At 59.4% G+C, this 14,804-nt stretch overlaps 2 protein-coding genes across 2 annotated transcripts; both read left to right on the plus strand.

Annotated features, from left to right (window-relative positions):
• Window positions 1-1,579: 1,579 nt before the first annotated feature.
• On the plus strand, window positions 1,580-4,438 carry LOC142014988 (perforin-1-like). The gene is made up of 2 exons (XM_074998326.1): window positions 1,580-2,384; window positions 2,845-4,438. Exons 1-2 carry the CDS (start codon window positions 1,852-1,854, stop codon window positions 3,965-3,967), a joined length of 1,656 nt encoding a protein of 551 aa, XP_074854427.1. The 5' UTR covers window positions 1,580-1,851; the 3' UTR covers window positions 3,968-4,438.
• Window positions 4,439-5,201: 763 nt separating this feature from the next.
• Window positions 5,202-10,922, plus strand: LOC142014989 (perforin-1-like). The gene is made up of 3 exons (XM_074998327.1): window positions 5,202-5,268; window positions 6,755-7,322; window positions 9,659-10,922. The coding sequence occupies exons 2-3, from the start codon at window positions 6,787-6,789 to the stop codon at window positions 10,770-10,772; spliced, it is 1,650 nt and encodes a 549-aa protein (XP_074854428.1). The 5' UTR covers window positions 5,202-5,268; window positions 6,755-6,786; the 3' UTR covers window positions 10,773-10,922.
• Window positions 10,923-14,804: the final 3,882 nt, after the last annotated feature.

Here is a 14,804-nt window from a genome sequence, read left to right on the forward strand (position 1 = left end):
GCTTTCTCTCAGCCGGGGCCTCGGGCTCCACCCTCCTCCCTCAGGGCAGTCCCAGCCCCGGCCCGCATTGCTGGCGTGCCCCCGCCCTGTCTGTGGGGCAGTGCCCCCTTCGGTGGCCAAGGCCGTGCCCATGGACAGAGCTCCTGTGCCTTGCCCTTCCCACTGCCCCCCGGGGCTGAGCCCTTCCCTCAGGGTTAGCCGGGGCCTGGCAGGTTCCCTCAGGGTTCTCCCTCACCACAGGCCCAGTTTCTGGGTGGGGCCTCCATGCTCCCACCCCATAGGGGCGCTCCCTGTCCAGGTGACCCCTCCGCCCCTCGGTGCCTGAGCTCAAACCAGGCCTGGCCAGCTGGCCCCGCACAGCCCCGGCTGAGCACCCATGCCCTCTGCTAGTCGTCCATCTTTCAGCAATGCGAAGCCCCCTCCTCAGGGCAGCACGGCCTAGTGGCTACTGCCTTCTCTGCGGAGCCTTCCCCTCCGTGGCACAGCCTGGCCCGTCCTTACGCGTGGCGGACCACAGCTGCTCACCGCCTCCCACGCGCGTCCCCGGGCGAACTCACAGCCGCCGCGCCCCCCTGCCGGCAGATCAGGGAATTAGCTTGCAGTCCTCAGCAGGGTGCTGCCTTCTGGTTCCCTCCATGGGATCAGCTCTGCACCCGCCTTGCTGTCTCGGCCGTGGCGCCCCCTTCAGGACTCTGCCCTCTGCCAGGGCCCGCTCTCCTAGTCCCTTGCCTGCTTCCGGGGGGGTGGTGTCTCATTTCCTTCTGTAGGGCCCCTCCGAAGGTCCCCAGTCATCCTCCTAGTACCATGGGGGCAATCAGTTACCTGCCCACATCCTCCACCAGTTGTGACAGGGCCTCCAGGCCCTCCCTTTGTTCAAGGGGTCCCACCCACTAGCAGCTCTCCCTCGTTAGTAGCCCTACTCAGCCTCATCACCCTGCTTCATTGCCTTACTCCCTGGACCACTTCCTCTGCGACTCTGCAACTTCTGGGCCTCTTCCTTGGGGCCTGCAGTCCGGCAGGAGTCAGGCTGGGACCTTCACAGAATCACAGGACACTAGAACCGGATGGGACCTCGAGAGGCCAGCAAGTCCAGTTCCCTGCGCTCACAGCAGGACCAAACACCAGCAGATCATCCCCGATCGGTGTCTCTCTAACCTGCTCTTAAATATCTCCAGCAATGGAGAGTCCGCAACCTCCCCAGGTCATTTATTCCCCCTACACCGCCCAGCTCTGCCCTATTGAAGGTGCTAGCTCTCTTCAGCAGCTGGTCCTGCACCGCCCTGGGCCACGACCCACCTAACCTCACTCTGCTGAAGCATCCCCTTATATGCAAGGCTGCTCCAGCAAGCTGTCCTGGGATTGGCTCCCCGCAGGAGCCCTCCACTCATTGGCCGGTGGAGCTGCACAGGCTCCCTCCAACCGGTCATAACCCCTTCCTTGCAGTAGGGGGCACTTGCCTCACTACAGCCCCCCATGCAGGACCTACGTACAAGCCATGGGCTCTATCTGCGTGGCACGGCCCTTCGGTGCACCGATGGAAGAGCTCTCATGTGGGTTGGTCAAACCATGCAACCGCCTCATGGTTAGTGCTGAGATTGCACCACTTGGAAAATGGGGGAAGGGAATGATGCATGCAAATGAGAAATCACATCATTTGCATAATGCCTTCAGGGCTCCTGGGGCTGTCGAACACGGCTCTTGTTGCAGCTGGGAGGAGGATGCCTCTGTACCTACAACAGAGTTCACCTATGGAGCTGGGTGGCCACTAATTCTGGACCTCTCTGTGTCTCTCCTTCTAGGGGGTTCAGAGCCCCACGGCCCCTCCTGTGGGGGGAACCCATCACCTCCGCCATGCCCAGATTCGGTGCCGTCATCCCCCTCCTCCTCTTCATCTTCCCCGGGGCCTCCTCCCACTGTCATACGGCCACGGCCAGCGAATGCAAGAGGCACGTGGACTTCGTGCCTGGGCACAGCCTGCTTGGCGAGGGCGTCGACGTGACCACGATGGGCAGGAAGGGGGCCTATCTGGTGGACAGCAGCACTTGGCAGCGCCCAGACGGCACCTGCACCCTGTGCCGGAACCAGCTGCAGGGAGGGCACTGGCAGAGGCTGCCGCTGGCCGCGGTGGACTGGCGGGTCCATGTCAAGTGCCGCAGGAAACTCGGCAGCTCGGTGCAGCAGTCGGCGATGGGCGTGATGGAGTCGGCAGCATCCGCGGTGCAGAATGACTGGAAGGTGGGGCTGGACGTGCCGGTGAAGCCCAAGGTTAACGTCCAGGTGGAGCTGGCCGGGTCGCACTCCACACTGGCTAATTTTGTGGTGGAGCATTCACGGAAGGACAAATACAGCTACGTGAGCCACAAGGTCTCCTGCAGCTACTACCGGTGAGGGCTGGGCTGGGCTGGGCTGGGCTCACCTCGCACTGGGATCACAGCAACACCTTGCAGTGACACAGGGTTCTTTCCAGTTTAGCACATGCTGACTCTGTCTGGCTCCAGAGCAGTGGGACTGCCTGTCTCGGGGTGCAAAGAAAGGGAGGAAGGGCCTTTCATGTGTCAGGGCACCAGATGCCCTCTGGGACTGGCCAGCTCTGGGGGATTTTCCTCTCTTTTATGTCAGGACAGTCAACAAACTGACATGGCCAAAGCAGAGGCAACTGGTGAGAACTATCCAGGAGCTGCCCATGTGCTTAGTGGGTTTTGAGATTCAGCAGACTGGGTGACTTCTTTGAGCAGGAGCCACCTGCTCAGACCCTTGCTGTGGGTGGGCTGGCCTGGAGGATGCACCAATATCTGTGCTCACTTGCCAGGCTGAGCTCACTCTCCTCCTTGTGTCCCTGAGCAGGTTCCGGGTCAGAGGGACGCCCCCACTCACCAGCCATTTCACTCTAGCGCTGGAGAACCTCCCGGACCAGTACGACGGCACATCCGAGCTGGAGTACCAGCAGCTGATCACCAACTACGGCACCCACTACGTGTCCCAGCTGCAGCTGGGGGGCCGGGCGCGGGACGTGACGGCCGTGCGGGTGTGCGAAGCGGCAATGAGCGGTTTGACGGACGACGAGATCAAGGACTGTCTGAGCGCGGAGGCGGCCGTGAGCATCGGAATGGGCAAGATCAAGGGCGGGTACAGCAAGTGCGAGGAGGAGAAGAAGAAGGGGAAGGTCGGGGGGAGCTTCCACGAGACGTATCAGGAGCGCCACATGGAGGCGGAGGGAGGACACGGCACGACTGATCTGCTCTTCTCCGGGAATGACACCAAGGTCTTCTCAGCCTGGGTGGAGAGCCTCAAAGCCAGCCCCGGCCTGGTGTCCTATTCCCTGCAGCCCATCCACACGCTGCTGGAGCAGGACGACCCCAAGCGAGAGCAGCTGAGGCGGGCGGTGAGCGAATACATCACCAAGAGAGCCCTGTGGAGGAATTGCACCCAAAGCTGCCCCCCGGGGACCCAGCGCAGCGCCCACGACCCCTGCTCCTGCTTCTGCCCCGGGGACGCCACGACCAACACCATGTGCTGCTCGCGGGAGCGCGGCTGGGGGAGGCTCACGGTGACTGTGCAGAAGGCCAGAGGCCTGTGGGGAGACTACGTTACCGCTACGGATGCCTTCGTGAAGGTCTTCTTTGAGAAGAGGGAAATACAGACTGGCGCCATCTGGAACAACGACAATCCCGCCTGGAACGTCGATGTGGATTTTGGCACCGTCCGCATCACCAGCGCCAGCAAGATCCGCGTCCAGGTCTGGGACGAAGACAACAAGTGGGATGATGACCTGCTGGGCAGCTGCGACATCCCGCTGGAGGCTGGTGGGCCCCACCGGAAGGATTGTTACCTGAACCACGGCCGCATCTGGTTCCAGTACAGCCTGCGCTGTGGGCCCCACCTCGGGGGCCGGAGCTGCTCTGACTATGTCCGCCAGCCACCGCGGCAGAGCACAGCCAAGGGGAAGGAGGTGGAGGCCTTCTGGTGAGCTCCTGCCATAGGGGATTGGAAATCCCCTGCGCAAGGATTTCCTGGCTCCTGCTTTGCTGAGGCTTCTGGGGTTCTTGCTGTCACTTCTGCTTGAGAATCGGCATCTCCCACTCCCAGCGGAGACAATCAGCTGCTGTTAGTTTATTATCCTCACCGCTCCCTCTGGGAAAATATTCTGTCATGAAAAGCCCCTTCTGAACCCATCAGACCCAGGTGTCCAGCTTGTGGGATTAAAGCATCTTCCTAGCTCACCCCTACCTGCATCTGCTGAGAGCCTCGAGGAACAGCTTCACAGTGCAGTTAATGGGTGAATAAGGGTTGATAACTCTGAACCCTACTGACTGCAAGCTAAATATCTCCAGCCTGGAAAACTGCCCTGCAGCTTTGCAATTTGCTTCCGGGAGGATTGCAGGTCTCTGGATCTTAGCAAACGTATCTCCCCGCTCCAATAAACACTTGTGAAAGCAAATTTCTCAGCAGGAAGTCTTGTCTCTCTTCTGACCTCGGCAGGTGGGCCCCAGACGGAGAGTGGAAATGAGCAGCTGCAGTGCAGGCTGGAGAACGCTCCAGAATGTGCTGAGCTGGGGGGCGTGAAGCAAGGCAAGGCAGAGGTGCTGGGTGAATGTCTTGCATCAAGGAATTCAGCGTAAGGTGGCTCAGGCCCATCAAGACAGTGGCTTCTGTCAGGGCCAAGTGGGCTAAATACAGGGCCAGAGGAGGAGGGGCGGAGTTTGTAGAGGTACCAGCATCCTTCAGCTGATGTTTGCCGTGGGGCGGGGACTTGCTGCAGATTGCTGGGCAATGCTATCAGCTGGCGAAGGTGGGAGTCCAGTGGGGGTGTACTCTGGAGCCAAACGCCGTGGCCACGGAGCCAGGGCAGGAGACCGGGAGCCACAGGGCACAGAGCGCTATGGAGCTGAGAGGTAGACCCAGCCCCACAAGAGGAATCATGGAGCACAGCCTGGGAGCACGGGGGCCCTGGGAGACATGGCCCAGGTGGGATGGGATTCCCGTAGCCCCCTCCCCTGGAGTCCTGGCCCCCTGCCTGGCACATGTGGCCCCTGTGACTCTCAGGCAGTGCTACAGCCGCACTTCTGAGCGTCTAGAGGCAGGAAGAGCTGGTCTGACCACAGGCTCCTCCTTCTCCCCATGAGAGAGCCTGTGACGTTAGTGGGGAGAGGGCAGAGGAGCCCAGAGCTGAACCCCACACCCACTGCCACGCCAGTCAGAGCTGCACCTCTGCCCAAACCTGGCTCCTTCCCATCAGCTCGGCCAGCCCCGGACGGTCGCCACCAGCAGGTGAGTCGAGGGAGGGTTGTGAATGGGAGTCCAGGAGCCTCACTCCCAGCCTCCCCACCCTCCACACATCAGCCTTTCCCCACTGGTAGGGACTGGAGAGAGAGAAAGTGGCACTTGGGGATCTGCTGAATGGTTTCTTCCTTCCAGAGCTAGAGCCCAGAGACGAAATGCTTAATGTGCTCAGAAGGTCTGTGTATGTCACCTCCCACCTCCATATCTATCTGCCCCCATACACCTCCTCTATCTATCTGTCTGTCTGTCTGGGTGAGAAACTGTTCTCAGTGGTGGCAGATGGCAGAACAAGGAGCAATGGTCTGAAGCTGCAGAGGGAAAGGTGTAGGTTGGATATTAGGAAAAACTCCTTCCCCAGGAGGGTGGTGAAGCACTGGAATGTGTTACCTAGAGAGGTGGTGGATTCTCCATCCCTAGAGGTTTTTAAGTCCTGGCTGGACAAGGTCCTGGCTGGGAAGACTTAGTTGGGGTTGATCCTGCTTGAAGCTCCTCCTGAGGTCCCTTCCAGCCCTGGGATTCTGTGATTCTGTGTACCTATCTATACCCACACACCTCATCTGTCTGTCTGTCTGTCTGTCTCTTTTTATCACTCTAGAAAGCATCTGCATAGGTGATGGGCACCAGCAGAGCCGGGGGGGGGGCCCAGTTCTGTGTTAGCAGGGGGCTGCAAATTGGGATTACGGAGAACCAGACGAGCTGGATGGGGGGAATCCAGGGCTGGGCTAGCAGGGGGCTGTGGATCCGGACATCTCTCTGATTTCTTACTCAGACTTTCCTTTGTAGAGGTCAGAGTTCCCGCTCGCTCGCGTGTGACAGATGGAAACACACTCACACACAAACACCCTGCAGTGACACCCCACCCCCGCCCCTCAGCAGCTCCACTCTAAGTTTCTGTTTTGTGTTCTGAGACATCCTGTGCCAAACAGGTTTTCACACCTTCAGCATCAGCCTCCGGGACCCACAAACAGACTGTCAGGGGCCCCGTCCCTCCCGCCCCTGGTACAGAGCATGTGCAGGAGCAGGACACCAGGCCAGCCGGGTCAGTGGATCGAGGGAGAGCAGCTGAGAGAGGCCAGGAGACTGTGCCAGAGGAGTCCCTGGGTCTGATCTGGGATCAGGGGGTGAGGGCAGGATGCCAGACTTGATGGGCCCATGAATCTGGTCCAGGGTGGCAGGGAGGGGGCAAGATAACCAGCTAGCTGGGCCCAAGGATCTAAACTGCCACTGCGCGCCTACAAGAAAATGTTGAGAAGTCCTGGGGCACCTCATAGACTAGCAGATATTTTGGAGCATGAGCTTTCATGGGCAAAGACCTGCTTTGTCAGATGCAACAATGGACTCCCAATATCCCTGGTCTTCGAACCCCACAAACAGGAGCCCAGGATACATGTAACTTTAATAGCCCATTAACCTGTGGAACTGCCTCACACAGGATTGTGGCTAATGCAGGATCTCTCGCTGGTTCTCTCTCCAGGGTGGTTCACAGACTGGCATCCCCTCTTGGCCATGCCCAGAGCTTCCTCCTTCTTCCCACTCCTCTTCCTCATCCTCCTCCCTGGGGTGTCCACCCACTGCCACACAGTCACAGCTGAGGAGTGCCAGGAGAACACAGCCTTTGTGCCTGGGCACAACCTGGCAGGGGAGGGCATAGACGTGACCACGCTGGAGAGGAAAGGGGCTTATTTGGTGGACACCAGCCACTGGCAGCGCAAGGATGGGACCTGCACCCTGTGCCAGAACCCGCTGCTGGAGGGGCAGCTTCAGAGGCTCCCGCTGGCGGTGGTGGACTGGAGGGTGAACGTCTCCTGCCGCAAGAAGCTCTCCAGCGCGGTGAAGGAGTCCGCCCTGGGCGTGGTGCGGGCGGCAGGCGCCGTGGTGCAGAACGACTGGAAGGTGGGGCTGGAGGTGACGGTGAAGCCCGATGCCAAGAACCAAGTGGCGCTGGCGGGGTCGCACTCCAAGCTGGCTGAGTTCAGCACCGAGAAGTCTCAGCAAGACAAGTACAGCTTCACCAGCCATGAGGTGTCCTGCAAATACTACCAGTAAGGGGCAGGGAGGGGCAGAGGGGAGCTGGGGTGCAGAGGCCGGGGTAAGAGGTAGGGTGAAGATTAGAGGTTATATGTTGGGTGCTGGTGGAAACTCAGGCTGAGAGGGGAGTGGGGATTTGGGAGCCAGTGTAGGCTGGGGGGCTGAAAGAGAGTAGTTCGGGGGTTGGGTGAAGGTTGGGTGTGAGGGGGAAGGTCGGGGGTTGGGTGCTGGTGAAGGCTGGGGGTGAGGGGGAAGGTCGGGGGCTGGGTGCTGGTGAAGGCTGGGGGTGATGGGGAAGATCGGGGGCTGGGTGCCGGTGAAGGCTGGGGATGATGGGGAAGGTTGGGCTGAGTGCCGGGGAAGTTTGGGGGCTGGGTGCCGGTGAAGGCTGGGAATGATGGGGAAGGTTGGGGGCTGGGTGCCGGTGAAGGCTGGGGGTGAGGCAGAAGGTCGGGGGCTGGGTGCCGGTGAAGGCTGGGGGTGAGGGGGAAGGTCGGGGGCTGGGTGCCGGTGAAGGCTGGGTGCCGGGGAAGGTTGGGGGCTGGGTGCCGGTGAAGGCTGGGGATGAGGGGGAAGGTCGGGGGCTGGGTGCCGGGGAAGGCTGGGGGTGAGGCAGAAGGTCGGGGGCTGGGTGCCGGGGAAGGCTGGGGGTGAGGGGGAAGGTCAGGGGCTGGGTGCCGGGGAAGGCTGGGGGTGAGGCGGAAGGTCAGAGGCTGGGTGCTGGTGAAGGCTTGGATGGGGGTGATTCTTAGATTTTTCCAATGATTCATTCGTGTCCGTGTTGAAAACTTACCCCTTATTTTCAGTTTCCATGTGTCTGGCTTCAGCTTCCAGCCATGTGCTCTTGTTACACGAATGTTACACAAACTGTCAGCTATCTACATAACAAAGCTATTGGGAAGTTATGACACCAAGGTTTGGATGTAGGCACATCACATTGAGAAATATGTACTTTGGCCTGAGCCATCTTCAAACGTCTAAGAAACTCACGCATGCAACAAAGCAGGTGTTTGCCCACAAAGGCTCATGCTCCAACATATCGGTTAGTCTATAAGGTGCCACAGGGCGTCTTGTTGTTTTTTAAGAAACAGAAAGTCATTCCTCCAGAAATAGGCATGTTAGCCAAATCTTCTGGAGAACTTTTCTCCACCATCAGCATTCTCCTTCAGACTGAATCAACACAGACTTTAGCAAGCTCATTGAATTTCATCCTATTTACCTCAGACCATTTCCTTAGTTTGTACAGATCATTTTGAATTATAACCCTATCTCCTAAAGTACTTGCAACCCCTCCCAGCTTGTTATCATCCACACACTTTACAAGCACACACTGTCATTTCCTAAATCATTGATGAGGAAATTGAACAGAATCCAGTCCCAAAACTGGTCCTTGTGGAACACATTTGTTACATCCTTCCAGCAAGACAGTGGACCATTGACATCTACTCTCTAGGAAATCATCATCCAAGCAGTTATGCACCCACCTTCTAGTAGCTCCATCTAGGTTCTAGTTCCCTAGTATACAAGTTCATGCAGGACAGTATCAAAAGCCTTATTAAAGTCATGATATACCACATCTACCACTTCTCCCTATCCATACCATGAGCAGCAGGTGGCTACGCTGAATCAGGAATGCCCAGACCCTGGCTTAACAGGACCTGGGAAGAGGTAGAGAAAATGCGGTTGCCTGGGTTTTTGCAGGCGCTTGAAGGGTTAGGAATGGACAGAAGTGCTTGTTGAGTTTCTTGAAGAGGCCAAGAAAGTGAGATGTGCTGCCAGGAGCACAATCGCAGGCCATGGGAGGGGGCATCAGTTACAAACAATGACATCACAGCATATAACATACATTATTATCTTCTCCAACCATCCAGTGTAACCTGTGTAAAAATAGAGTCTCACTTCCGTTCAGTAAAGGCGAAGGCAAGATATAAGACTCAGTTATCAGAGGGAGCAAACCTTTGGCCAGGGGGTCTTCCATCTAGAAGACAAAGGTCTAATATAATCCTATGGTCGGAAACTGAAGCTAAACAGATTCAGTTGGAAAATAAGGTGAGAATTTGTAAAAGTGACAGGATTAATCACTGGAATGATTTACCTGTAGGGTGTGATGGATTCTCCGGCATGGCCAATTTTTAAACTGAGATGAGATTTTCCCCTTGCCAGAATACTGCTCTAGTTCAAACAGGAATTTATTCATGGCCATTCTCAGGCCTGTATTATCTAGGTCAGACGAGGTGACCAGAATGGCCTTGTCCAGATTTACGATCTGTGGATTGCTAACTTTGAGCCCTACCCCTACAAGACACCAATGTTCCATGTACCTCACATGGTGGCCATTTCTCTTTCCCAGGTTTCGCGTTACCCAGAATCCTCCACTCACCAGCCATTTCACCCGGGCCTTGAGGAACCTCCCGGAGGACTACACCAGCAGCTCACGCCTGGAGTACCATCAGCTGATCAACACCTACGGCACTCACTACGTGTCCCGGCTGAAGCTCGGGGGCCGGACACGGGATGTGACAGCAGTGCGGATCTGCGAGGCAGCCCTGGATGGGGTGACGGCGGATGAGATCAAAGACTGCCTGAGCTTGGAGGCCTCTGTCAGCATTGGGGGTGGGAAGGGCAGTGCCCAGGCAGCCTTCAGCCAGTGTGAAGAGCAGAAGAAGAAGAAGAACTTCAAGCACACCTTTCACGAGACTTACAGCGAGCGCTACACAGAGGTGACAGGCGGCCAGCATCATGCCGACCTGCTCTTCTCCGAGGCACAGGATGGGGGGACCTTCTCGGCCTGGATGGAGAGCCTCAAAGACAGCCCCGACTTGGTGTCCTACTCTCTGGCACCCATCCACACGTTGGTCGAGCAGGAGGACCCCAAGTGGGAAGCTCTGAGGCAGGCGGTGAGCGAATACATCACCGAGAGGGCCCTGTGGAGGAACTGCACCCAGAGCTGCCCCCCAGGGACCCAGCGCAGCGCTCGTGACCCCTGTTCCTGTGTCTGTCCTGGGGACAGCTCCACGAACACCATGTGCTGCTCGCGGGAGCGGGGCCAGGGGAAGCTGACCGTGACGGTGGAACGAGCCACCAACCTGTGGGGCGACAGCACCACCCGCACTGACGCCTACGTCAAGGTCTCCTTCCAGGACCGGGAGGTGCGGACGGAAACCGTGTGGAACACGGACAACCCGGTTTGGGGTGTGCATCTGGACCTGGGGCTGGTGCGGGTGTCGGAGACCAGCCAGCTCCGCCTCCAGGTGTGGGACGAAGACAACGGATATGACGACGACCTGTTGGGGACCTGTGATGAGCCACTGCATGCTGGTGAGGGCCGGCGCCGGGTCTGCTACCTGAACCATGGCCGGTTGGACTTCCGCTACAACCTGGTGTGTGGCCCCAGCCTGGGAGGGCCCCACTGCTGGGACTACGCCCCCCAGGGCCAAGGCAACCACAGAGCACCCCACGGTTAGCTCAAGAGGCTGTTGCAGGACACACAGGTCTTCCCACCTTCCAATGAAGGCAGAGTTCCTTCCCTTCGCCCAGAGGGGGCTCTGGGAGATGGGGGGGTGTGAGCATGTCGGGGGGTGAGAGCGTGAACGTCCTACCCAATAAAGGAACTGCAGAGCTAATTCAGTATCACTGTGCAGCCCCCACCCCACCCAGGACTGGTCTCTCAGCCCCCCTATGTCCCCCAATCTCCTCCATCACCACTTTTCCACCCCCAGTGCCCCTTCCCCCCTTCTTCTCCTGCTCCCCATTGTCCCCAGCTCTGCCCCAATAAAAAATGGCCACTCAAGCCCAGCTCCCAGCACACACATGGAAGGCAAGAAGACAGTCCCAGCCCCCCATCCAGGTAGGCACATGTGGGCAGAGAAGGGGAAAAGCCCCCCCCCACCAGACCTTGGGGTAGCTGCCCATAGGCAGGCTTGAACCTGGGACCTCTGGTGCTTAGTGGGGGAGTCTCTGCCTTTGGAGCAAAAAAGCCAGTGGGAGCTCAGCTCAGGCTGCAGAGGTGACTCAGTCTTCCCATCTGTAAGGGATCCAGGTGCCGCTCCATGGGACAGCGACGCACACCCCTAGGTGGGTGAGTTACACTGGCTCACGCACAGGCAAGGCAGGCTAAGCCTCACCCCTCTTGGCATGGTGGGAGGAGGCAGGGCTGACCCCCCTCCCTAACCTCTTAGCTCTGTGCCCGGGACCCCTGCTCCCACCCACACCCGGTCCTGAACCCCCACCCCCCCTGCTATATAGCCCCACCCCCATCATGGCCCCCAGCTCCTCCCTTTAGGGGACCTGTGCCAGGTGCTCTTAATTCTCTGCTCTCCCTCACCTGGGGCTGGGCTGGCTGTCGTTGCCATGGGCAACCAGGGTCTTTAATTTTGGTGGCACCCAAAACAGGCCTGAGCAGAGCCACTGTCTGTCCATGGGGTGGGTTGGGGTAATCGCCCCAGCTCCCCACAGGGGGGCGGCTCTGAGCAGGCGGGGGACAGGGTAGCTTGGGGAGATACTCAGCGTTCCCTCTAATCTCACCCCCCATGGGCAGAATAAATTTTGTTACATGCACTGGGACCTGTGCAGACGTGCACCAATGGACGCACAGGCTGCCAGCTGCGGGCGCTGCTATCCGCTGGGGGAGACCTGATTCTCCCCTGGACAACTGCCCCCGTACTCAGCTCGCAGGGAGCCCTGGGGTTAGCAGAAGCCTGGCTCCAGCAGCACTGAGTGACTTGGCCCCAGCCCGCCTCGCTCCACCCCATTGGCTCCCGGCCCCCCGGGGTAGGGGGAGGATGCCAGAAAGAGGCGGAGCAGGGGCTGGAGGAGGAGGGGCTGGAGCAGGGGCGCAGTGGGGGTGAGGAGGGGTGACAGCCCGGAAGAAGCAGAGCAGAGCCTGGCAGGCTAGGGCCAGGTTGCTCTCTGCTCTTGGTGCCAGGGCCCCTGCAGACCTCCCAGGACCCCCAGCCCTGCACCCCCCCAAAGCACAGGGCTCCTCCAAGTGCAGGGCCAGGGGCAGTTGCTCTGGTCCACCCTACGGGTCAGGAATATTAGCTGATCTCAGGACCAGGGGACCACATAACTCACTGGCCATGGCCCTTGTCCTGAAGCTGCATTAAAGCCATCGGCCAAAGCAGCCGCCAACCAGACCCTTTGGTGGCACGCTCAGGGTTCTGCCAGAGGCTGGGGGGAGCTCCCCACCCCGACCCTCACCCCCCAGGTCTAGGGCCAGGGCCTCTGCCCACAAGCACAGCTTGTCTCCCTCCCCGGCTGGGCATGCGGGGGTTGGCTGAGGATGGGGCTGGCCACCAGAGCCGGGGTGAGGGGGCAGGCAGCTGCCTGGGGCACCACAAAATGCGGCTGGCTGGACCATTAAGCTAATGAGGCTACAGCCTTAGGCCCTCCTGTGGCTTGGGGCCTGCTGTGCTGGGGGATGCGAGGCAGGTTACGTGGCCCAGGGAGACCCTGGCACCAGGAAACACAAAGCCCCCCTTGTGGGTTGGAAAGCGCAGCAGGAACACGCTGCCGACTGCCAGGTACCCGCTTAGCAGAGCCAGCTCCTCCATAGGACGCTTCAGGACACACGCTCCAGTCCGTGTGGTTTGGGGGGAGGGGGGCAAGTTTCAAGGGGGTTTGAAGGCCTGGGGCCCAGGGCAGCCAGGGGGGTTATTGAGGGGCCCGGCACTGGCAGCAGAGGGTCACACGCCAGAGGTGGCTGCATTCTGTGTGCTGTTGTGTGTGCCGCTATTATTCAACTGTCCCGCCCCAGAAGGGGCTGCATCCCAGTCCCGGAGAAGCGTCCCTGTGCGCTGCTCTGCGTGCAGCTGCCAGACACCCCACCACAGAGCTTGCTGCATCTCAGGCCCAAGGGAATCGTCCCCAGGCTTCATTGCTCACTGGCAGGACCGCTCCAGGCTCGCTGGTCCCAGCGGCCCCACCCCAGAGCTGGCCGCATTGTAGTGCCATGCGAGGGATCCTGGCTCATACAGCAATTTAGGGTGTGGGAAGTGACGGGAATTCAGGGCTACAGTGTCTGGTGCAAGGTGGCCTGTCCCCTCTGCCTCAGGGCCGATCATGCTGATCACCCCCCCTGCCTGCCTGGGGCCCTGGCCACTGCTCCAGCACCCCCTGGTGTGTGAGAATCTCTTGCTGGGCTCATTCCTTGCAAGGCATTAAACAAGGGCTGCCACCGGGGTGCTCCTGCATGTGAGCTCATTCCACCAGCACCAGAGTCTTCCCTGCATTTCCTCTCCCTTCTCATGCCAGGACCTCTCCGGGCCCTCATCCCCCTCCCCTGCAAGCCGGGGGTTGATCTGCCCCCTCATTTCCCCCTGCCCCCATTGCACAGGCTCCACCTCCTCTCATTCCCTCCCGCTTCTCATGTCTCCCCTTCCTGTCACAGAGCTGGGTGGGTAGGGGCACTGGTATTTGCTCTGCCAGAGGGACACCGGGCAGTGAGAACTGGGCCCTTCTGAGACACTGGCGGGGTTTCGCCCAGCCCCACCACAGGGAACGGTTTGATGCCGGGGGTAGGAAACAGGGTCTTTCCTCTCGAGGGGATGTGGCTCCCATTGTAACTCATCTGCCGTTTCCCACCCCAGGGGGGTATGAGATGCAGCTGCCTCTGGGGTAAAGCAGAAGGGACCCAGCCGGATGTGGCCATTTCCTACTCGTTTCAAAAGGGACGTCCCAGTCCGCATCAAAGCCCCCACATGCTTGGGGCTGGGGCTGGGGCTGGGCTGCAGAGACAGGATGCTGTGGTCTCTGGGGCCTGACTCTCTGTGGCCATGTGAGTCACAGCACTTACCGGTAGCATGTAGCAGAAGCGGTACCAGGATGTGAGAAGACGCCTTCACAGCAGAGCACTGCACCGCTCCTGTCCCTCCCTCCCAGTGGGGAGGGTGAGAATCAAACCCACAGAGGTCAGCACAGCTTGTGGGGCAGAGCCACATCAGAGCAGGGCTGAGCCCCCGGCTAAGGGATACCATCGTCAGATGGAGTGTTTTACAAGTAGGGAAACTGAGGCACGTAGTGGGGTGGGGTAGAGCAGAGTTAGCAGTCCCATCCCCCCAACCCCAGACTGCACTCCCTTCCCATAGCCCCAAAAGGAACCCAGGAGTCCTGTTTCCCAGCCCCCTCCCCACTTCCAGCCCCTCCCAGACCTGGGGACAGACAGGACCCTAGTGGGTTACATCTGTGAGGCCGGATGTCACAGACCCGGCTGAAAGAGGAACACTGGGAGCCCTTGGGCTGGGAAACAGGCCATGGAGACGTATATTGGACCAGCAGGCCAGACTCCCTCTCTCAGATCCAGCACCAGCTCTGGGGTGGAAGAGGGGCTGGTTGGGAAGGGGACATGGAGCCTTTCCTGGCTAGGAGATGTCAGCTCAGCTCAGCTCAGCTCCAGCCCTGTGAAGGGACGGGCTGGCTCAGTGGGGTGGGAACGGTCCTTTCCGCTCTAAGGGTTGCTTCTCTGCTCCAGCTTTACCTTATGCTTTGATAAGGACCCA

This window comes from Carettochelys insculpta, chromosome 6, assembly GCF_033958435.1.
Source record: "Carettochelys insculpta isolate YL-2023 chromosome 6, ASM3395843v1, whole genome shotgun sequence".
NCBI classification, from domain to species: domain Eukaryota; kingdom Metazoa; phylum Chordata; order Testudines; family Carettochelyidae; genus Carettochelys; species Carettochelys insculpta.

Bases quoted from the DNA above. Each gene is read 5' to 3' on its own strand.
- LOC142014988 (XM_074998326.1), top strand. From the start codon at position 1,852: ATGCCCAGATTCGGTGCCGTCATCCCCCTCCTCCTCTTCATCTTCCCC. The intron at 2,385-2,844 runs GTGAGGGCTGGG...GTCCCTGAGCAG, and splicing joins GTCTCCTGCAGCTACTACCG to GTTCCGGGTCAGAGGGACGC.
- LOC142014989 (XM_074998327.1), top strand. From the start codon at position 6,787: ATGCCCAGAGCTTCCTCCTTCTTCCCACTCCTCTTCCTCATCCTCCTC. The intron at 7,323-9,658 runs GTAAGGGGCAGG...TCTCTTTCCCAG, and splicing joins GTGTCCTGCAAATACTACCA to GTTTCGCGTTACCCAGAATC.